Source organism: Trachymyrmex septentrionalis, unplaced genomic scaffold (assembly GCF_001594115.1).
Source record: "Trachymyrmex septentrionalis isolate Tsep2-gDNA-1 unplaced genomic scaffold, Tsep1.0 scaffold131, whole genome shotgun sequence".
Classification (NCBI taxonomy): Eukaryota; Metazoa; Arthropoda; class Insecta; order Hymenoptera; family Formicidae; genus Trachymyrmex; species Trachymyrmex septentrionalis.
The window spans coordinates 1,592,798-1,601,843 of NW_017304450.1; the positions used below are offsets into that span (position 1 = coordinate 1,592,798).

The 9,046-nt window shown below is 32.0% G+C and overlaps 1 protein-coding gene across 1 annotated transcript in view; it reads left to right on the forward strand.

Annotated features, from left to right (window-relative positions):
* Positions 1-9,046, forward strand: part of LOC108757005 (zinc finger protein Xfin-like) — a 71,363-nt gene that overhangs the window by 48,131 nt on the left and 14,186 nt on the right. Inside the window, exons 5-6 of the mRNA XM_018501231.1 lie at positions 2,424-3,400; positions 4,681-6,203. Coding sequence (XP_018356733.1) covers positions 2,424-3,400; positions 4,681-6,203 — 2,500 coding nt within the window. The remainder of the gene's footprint in view (positions 1-2,423; positions 3,401-4,680; positions 6,204-9,046) is intronic.

The window sequence follows — 9,046 nt, forward strand, 5'->3', positions numbered from 1 at the left end:
GATAAATGTATACTTTAAATTACACCTCACCGATTTTAACGTCCTTCAGGGTTCGAAAACGTTAGAGTGTTCTCATGTATCATATTCTTGTTTAATATTGGGTGAGCAACAAGGATAAAACGATATACGGAAGCACTCGGGTAACATTTCCGAACGTGTTCTAAGTAATTCTCCACAAGAATTAAGTGAGAGACAGTAATCGTTTAGGAGACATAAATTAAAGTTCCATAATATGTTGAGGACGACATTGATAAGGGAAGTATATTATGCATAGCAGGAAGTTATATTCCTCTAGGCAGGGAGGGGAGGTGGGGGATTTTCGTGTGAAAAGTCGGACGACCTTAGGGAGGGGAGAGCTCATTTTGTATGAAAAGTCAGAAAACTATAGAAATTCGAAAATCCATATGAAACAGTACAATCACGAAGCGAGGTCCATCCCACCTCCCTGCTAACAGGCGCATCACTCGATTCATCACTCGAAGAGTTCCATTCCTGCTTCCAAGAGTACGACTTTCCATGATAAAATAAACATCTTTATACAAACTATTATGAAACTTTAATTTGTTATATCTCCTAAACTAATGCCGTCTTCCGCTTAATTCTTATAAAGAATCACTCAAGACACTCACTCCTACAACATATCTAAAGGACACATTCAAAAATCGGTAAGGTATAACCCAAAATATACATTTATCATTTTATTATCTAATACCTTTCATTGACTATCTTTAACGTTTATACTAGTATGTATGTATGTAAGATAAAGTAGATCGTCTTGTTTACTTCATGAACACGATTAAAAATAATACATATATAATCTTCAAGTAAATGTTAGGTTTTATCATTATAATTGTTACGTGAATACCGCATACTAATGAGATATAAGGTTATAAATGTTACAGTGTGATAAATAGTAGTATGTCAATAAAAATAATCTCTCTGAATGATGGAGAAAATTTATTTGCAATTTAATATCGCATATTTTTTCATAAAATCTTACAAAATTTTTTATAAATACAATTTTTACTATGAGAAATAAATTATAATAAAATGCTTTTGTAAATTTGTTTTATATGATACATAAATATTAATTAACAATTATGTGTAAGTATAACATTGTATAGAATAGAATAATTTATTTACTTCAGTTCATATGTCAAGAAGAGACTTTATTACACACATTTATTCACAATTTTTTGAAATAAAAGATTTACGTATTAAAAGAATTTCAGGAACTTACACAATTTCTGTATTTACAGAAATTGAAGGCAGATGAGTTTCAATCCTTATTTTCATAAAATAATAGCAAAATATATGTCCTATTTTAATCTTTCAAATTGATATGAATAACATTAGAATTGATCAAATATTCTTATGGAAACATTATATTAATATTAATTTTTTATTTTTATTACAGGAAGATCAATTATCCGTGCTTTTGGAATAATTTTTGTTTCTGTCTTGAAGAAAAATCTATGATTATAAGATCTTATTATAAGAACATTTTTTTGGTTTCTATTAATTTTAATAGATACCTAAAAATATTTTTAAAACTACATATAATTATTAAATATTAATTTTTAAACTATAGTATTCTTTTTTAATTTTGTAACATAGAAGTTTACAAATTTCCAGGTTGAAAATAATCACAAGTAACTCTTATGAAATAATTCATTCTTATAATTTTCCAATTCTTTTATTATTAATTTTCACAGTATGAAACATTCAGGATTAAGAATTATGTATGAAATCTGAAATGATAAAAACAATTATTACAAATTCATCGAGTTATAAATTTACACTTTAATTTACAATTTTGCTGTAACAGCTTTATTCTATGTTCTAATATTATATGAATATATATTATAAAATTATGTTAATGTACTAATATATTTAATATATTTAATAATTTAATATTATGTACAGTGAGTTATAGAAAGGTTGCAACACTTTTTTTCAATAGGTTTCGGAGTTACAGCCTTGCTCGTAGTACAATTAAACATAACTGATTAAATCCATATGTGTAAAAACGATAAAAACTAATTGCTCCAGTGAGCGATTCCGAAACTCATCGAAAAAGTGTTGCAATTTTTCTATTGTGATTAATGTGGGGCGTTTTTTTCGTTATTCAACCAGAAGCTACCACGGCTAAGGCTACCTTTGTCTTCAAGAATCAGAAGACAAAAATAGTCTTAGCTATGGTTGCGTTTGGTTAAACAAACATAACAAAAAAACGCCATTGTTATCCTTCCCACATCAACAAAATTTTTGTTTTTAAACCCCGAGTAGAGGGGTGAGAATAAATTTAATTCTGCTCGTACCAATGTGTCTTCGCAAATTTAGATTTGAATGTAAGTAGTCCAAGATCTGTATACTTGCCAGCTGTGGAACCGTAATAAAGATATGTCTTTGTAATGTTGTAGGAAGCCGTCAGCGGATATTTTTGCCAGCGAAGCGGTGACGAATAAAACTGGAGCAAAAACATCGGCTTTTGAATGTAAACAAGAAAAGAAGTCACAGGAGGATTGTGAAGGAAAATGCAATTCGTTCGTCTGCGACGTCTGTCTTAAATACTTCAAGAGCAAGTACTTACTGAAACGTCATGAGCTCACGCATACGGCGGAGATGATGCGCGGATGCGAAACGGACGTGAAAGAAAATTCTACATTCACCGACGAGGTGCCGCAAAAGCAGGCACCTCTTCCATGCGTAACGTGCGACTTTCGCTGCAACAAGAGATCCACGATGATAGCGCATCTCGCCGAGAAGCACGACGGAATTGCGAACAATGACAGATTCGCCGGTGACAAGCGCGAGTTTACCTGCGTCGTCTGCGGCTTGGTGTTCACCCGCAAAGAGAGCCTGAGGTCGCACTTTATCCGTAAACATACTCAACATTACGCTTACTCGTGTGAACATTGTGGTAAGGGATTCAAGGTCAAGGGTGACCTCACCACTCATACCCGGTTGAATCATCAGGAGTCACCGGTGGTGTGCGGTGTCTGCGGCAAGACCTGCCGAAATAGCCATAGTCTGTACACCCATCAGAAACATGCGCATTACAAGGCAAAATATGAATGCCCGTTGTGCCATCGACGGCTCGTAACACAGCAGAATCTGGATCAGCACTTGCTGACGCAGCATGAGAGGAAGGAAAAGTCGGTGTGTGAGCAATGCGGCAAGACCTTCTTCGAAAATTACGATTTGAGGAAGCACATGAGAATTCATACGGGCGACAAGCCGTACAACTGCACAGTCTGCGGCAGAGCGTTTGCCAGGCACAGCAGCCTGAGCCAGCATCTCCTTCTGCATACCGGCGAGCGTATCTACGCGTGTGACGTATGCGGCAAAACGTTTGCTCAAAAGGCCGGTCTCATCTGTCACAGGAAAATTCACTCGGGCGATCTGCCGCCCTTACCGGTGATGCATATCGACCATATACTGAAGGAATTCATTAAGAAATAAAATCGCATAACTTGAAAACGTCATCGGTGCTTTGCGATCTTCATCTTTTGTTTTTCTCTCTCGTAATGATCAAAAAGATTAAATAATTTAAATAATTTTAAATAAATAAATAATTATCACATGTGTCTACGTGCAATAAAACCATACTGTTGGTTAATGGCTGAAATATAAAACAAAAAACCAATTACGAGACATTTGCTTGTAATGTATCATGACTGATAGCGTTGATACATATATATGAAAAATTTAAATGAATAGAATTAGCACATTTTAATAAAAAGTTATAAAAACTTGTAGTAAAAACGAAATTTGTAAAAATTAGTTTTAGTTGTAAAAATGAAATTTGCGAAAATCATAAAGTTTAATATAATAATAATAATACGAAAATTATTATGAATGATTTCTAATATTACGAGATATGTGAAGCTTCTTAATTCTTATTTTGATTTATTAATATTTTTACATTGAGTTTAATATTTTCATTAATGTGATGTATTTTATTTTATATCTGAGTTTTAAAATTTTACCTTGAAAAAGTAAAAAGGTTTTAATTTTTCGAAAAAGTGTAAATAAAAGAATATTATAAAATATATAAATATATAAATATATAAATATTTCATTATTCAAAAATACGCAAAAATGAAAAAAAGTGATAAATTTATGTTTATTTTTTTTTTAATTTGCTTTTAAAGTTTAAGCATCACAATTTCGCGAATTTTAAGTCAATTGCAATTATAAACAACATTGTTTACGAGACATTTATAATTCGTATTCTATTGTTATTTATGTTCTAAATATTACTTGACCCATTTTTCATTTCTCATCAATGTTTTTAGTAGTGTAATATGATGTATTATTTAGAAATAAGCTAACTTTAACTGAATATTTCTAAAATTGTTAAAATAAATTGTATTGATTATACTGGATGTGTACTTGTGTGCAATATTTCATTTTTTTTTATATTTTGTTTCAAATTTTCCCATTTTATGACAATTTCGTAACTAATGTAGGTTGCAACGGAGTGTAATGCTGATCAACAAGAAAGGTAGTTTTAGCTCCTCGTTTGTGAGTACCTTCGTTGATCTGTGATCTCTGATTAAATTTATATTATAGAATAAATAATAACTTCTAGCTTATAATTTTTTGCGGTATAAATAAAAGTCACATATAATTGTTCTAATAATTATTTCATTCCGTGATGTTTCAGGCACCAAGGCATGTATAATTCTCGTGGCATTTTCATCTTTGGTAATGAATCGCTGGTGATGAAGACGTGGCAAATTTTGGAATTTGATGGCAAACCGTATTATGCGTTTGTGCCAGAAGGCGATGTGCCTTTACCAGACGAGGATACACTAGATCAAGTAGAATCATTAGAGGAGGAAGCAGAAATAATAAAAAATAGGAATATTGATATAAATAACGTAAAACAGGATTACTCGGAGGAGGAATACGTTTGTACGGAACAGAAATCATACAATGTTGGGAGCATTCTTAACGAAAGTGTTGAAGAAATAGAGGAACTGGATATAAAACCGATCATACTAAACGGCATCAATGAAGCTGTGGATGGCAAAACTGTTGGGGATTTATATCAGGTGAAAGTAGAGGGCAGTATGGTGACTATCGAGAAACTTACGTCCAATACAGAGACAGATGGGAAAACCACCGAAGATCAGGATATAAATGATGATGAGGGAGAAATAGAATATCTTGAGGAAGCAATGCTAGATGTACCTAGCATTGCTCCCCTCCCTAGCATTGCTCCCTCTAGCAATAAAGCATCGCGTATGAAAACACCTGCCAAGAACTCCAGTGAGGCTATGAAGTGCAAATTGTGCTCGGAGACATTTGATACGATTTTAGCCTTTAGAAAACACGTAGCATGGAGTCATAAAAAGAAGATGTGCATAATAGAGAACGACGCTTACATATGCGCTGTGTGCGGCTTTAAAACTCAGAAGAAGAGTTTGTTTGCCGCTCATCTGGACAGGAAGCATGAAACTTGGAAGTCCCGGAGACGGTCTACTAACACGAAATTTCCTTGTAGTGCTTGCGGGTTTATTTGTAGATCGAAGCATTCCTTGCAGTCTCACTTTACGAGGAAACATACGGACAAGTATGAGCATCAGTGCAGTTTCTGCTCAAAAAAGTTTAAGGTCAAGGGAGATCTAACGAATCATATACGATTTCATCATAAAGAGAAGCCAGTCAAGTGCGACGTATGTGGTAAACTGTGCCTTAATTCCGGTTCGCTTTACGTCCATCAGAAGTGGGCACACTACAAACCTCAATACGAGTGTCACATTTGCAAAAGACGTATGGTAACACAAGAAAATCTGGATCAACACTTGGTGACTCAGCACGAAAAACGCGACAAGATAGTCTGTGCGGAATGCGGTAAAACTTTTACAAAGAAAGACTCATTCAAGAGGCACATGGTGGTACATACAGGATGCAAACCGCATTCCTGTATGATCTGTAACAAACCCTTCGCGCGAAGATCCCAGTTACGTCAGCATCTGCTTATTCATACCGGCAAGCGTCCGTTTGTATGTGACATATGTGGCAAAGCATTCACGCAAAAGCCAGGCTTGATCTGCCACAGAAAAACTCATCCTGGTCAGCATCCGCCGTTACCCGTAATGCCAATCGCAGATTTTGTTAAAGAATTCACTGATGGATATGTACAGGAAATGAACGCGCCAGAGAACGACGATGAGATCAATGAAGAAGAAGTATTGAACATTTAATTTGTCGTGAATATATGTTAAAGTATATATTTTTTTACTAGTGTCTAAAACAGCAAAAGCATGTGATTATTACGGAATAAAAATGAGAAATTGACAAATTTCATACACTTATTGTTAGTACAGAAATATTAAAAGCTTAAACGACAATTACAAGAACGGAATTTTTATTTATATGTCTTATGTTTTCATGCACAGGATCATGTATCGATTACTATACATGTATTTTAATAATACAATTGGACTCTTTTCAATCTTCATATTGTTTACTCTTTCCTCTATTTGTTTTTTAATTATTTATTTTTTTGGCATATTGTTTTTGCGTTTTAGACAAATGTAAAAAGTGAAAGCAAAAGAGAAAAATAAAGAATGAACAATAGAAAAATGGAGAATTAAATGTCAATAAAACTCGCGATTCTGAAAATTCAAAATAAAGGAAGAGAAAATATCAGTAAACAAGTTGTCGATTATTCAAATTTCTTCACGTAATTATTTAATTTTATTTCTTTAAAACTCCAGTTTTATTGAATTAAAAATTCTTTATAATTATCGCTAATAAATTTACTTGTAAATTGTTATAGAAATTATATACATTATTTGTCAAAAAATAAATTACAATTTTAAAATTTGACCAGTAATTACAATGTAATAAGAATATACTGATAAAAATATTCCATTGACGATAAGAATATGATTGTTTGTAATGTATAATTATTTCTTTATTTCCAAAGTTTGAATAATCGTTTAGGATAACTGGATATACATATAATAAATAAGTTTAAATGTAGATATGTAGCTAGCAATTGTAAATTACATCTTTCTAAGAATAGAAGAACTGATCTTATCACTTATGTCGGCTTTTCGCATTTTGATGATTATTGTGTTACAGTAAAATTAAAACTACGTTTCTTTAATCAGTAAAATACATTTTGAATTATATAATGTTATATAACGTCACACAACGTTTATATTTGTGGACTTATTAAAATTAATGAAGAAATATAGCTATACATTATTTCGACGATAATTTTTATTTGATTATTATTTAATATACAGGGTGTGTCGTAAGATGGGACCACATTGGGGGCGAAGAATGGATCAAAGGGAACAAAAAATTTTTATACCATTTTGAGATACTTGCTAGTTTTCGAATTAGAAAAGGAATCATCTAAGCCAATATACGGTTAAGCTGTGCCGCGCGAATTCGTAAGACGGTCCACACTCGAGCGGCAGTGGCGGCGGTGCGCAGGGAGGGGAAAGAAGCGATCCATTTGATCCATTCTCCGCCCCCAATGTGGCCCCGACCCATCTTACGAGACACCCTGTATATACTGCAAAAAAAATTATGGCATAGAAAAATTTTGGGCAAAAATTGATCAATTTTGACTGACGATAACTTTGTGAAAAATTATATCGTATAAAAGATAACGTTTGTTTGTTTGTTTGTTTGTTTTTTTTTTTTAAATTAAAGCTTGAAATCTCTACTTTAAGACGTTATGGCCAGATTTTAAATTTAATGCATCTCTACCGCTGTAATTAAAAAAATATGAGGGTGTGTTTATCATATTAAAAATTGCAAAGTTTGACGGAATGTACGGACTTTGTAAAACTTTTGGGGGGAATTGCCCCATTTGCAGCGGCATAAAGTTCTCAAAACTCTTTCCCCTTAAAAAAAAAATAAACGAATTGCTGTGATTTTTTTTGCAAAGTTACATCACCGATATTGCCGATATTATCTGTATTACCGGATATGTTGTGTGTTAAGAAATTTGGCAAGACAATCTGTCAATCTCAGAGACTTGTCACAAGCTCTAGTACAAATCTGGAATGACATTACGCAGAAAGAAATTAGGGCCTGCATTAGTATGAGGAGTCGACTGCAAGCAGTAATCGAGCAGCGCGGAGGCAAACACGAGTTACTGAAGTTTACATACACTCAAAAACACGATGTACGAAATCCATCCAGCACACCACTTCGCCGTGGTGTATATTCAGTAATGCAGATAATGTCAACAAAGTTGGCCAATCTATGCTTATAATTTTTTTGAGCAGTGTATTCTTAATGCTATTTTATTGGTTAAAAGAAAATAAGACCAATGATAAAATATATTTATCGCTGCAAATATTGATTTTGTAAGTAGAAAAAAAATACAATGTACAATAATACAATAATAGCTACAATAATACAAATTAATTATAAAGTAATGTAAGTACAATTGGTAAATTAAAGTTATGTAAGTTTTCTCTTCAATGTAACATTATTTTACAGAAGATAAATTTAAATAGAAGGTAAATGTAAAAAGAACATGTGTAATCGGTAAACACTAAAAATCTTATTTCTTTTCTTCTCTTTTATGCTATAAATATATTTCATACAAATATTTCATATATTATATTATTTCATTCATTGATATAAATTCGGATTCGCAATCTGTGCATGATGATTAAAAAATTTTGCAATTGGAGAGAATATGAGATAATAAACAGATACTTAATTATTTATTCTATTATTTAAGATTAGATTAAAAAATTAAACAGAAAAATTAGTAATTATTGATTTTATAAATCAGTAATGATTTTCAGAAAGTGCTTTTTTTATGAATAAGAAATGTATTTTTTTGTTTTTACCACATTAAGATAAATATTTTATTCTTTTAAAGGGTTCACACAATTTACTCTGACAGTTCGATCAGGAAATATATTTTTGGAGAAAAATTAAAAACAATATAATACAAAAATTATATAATATTAAATGAAATTATATAAATTTGATATTTTATTGTCATCTTTTAAATAAAAGATCATTTTATTTGAAAGATTTTTTTATTTAA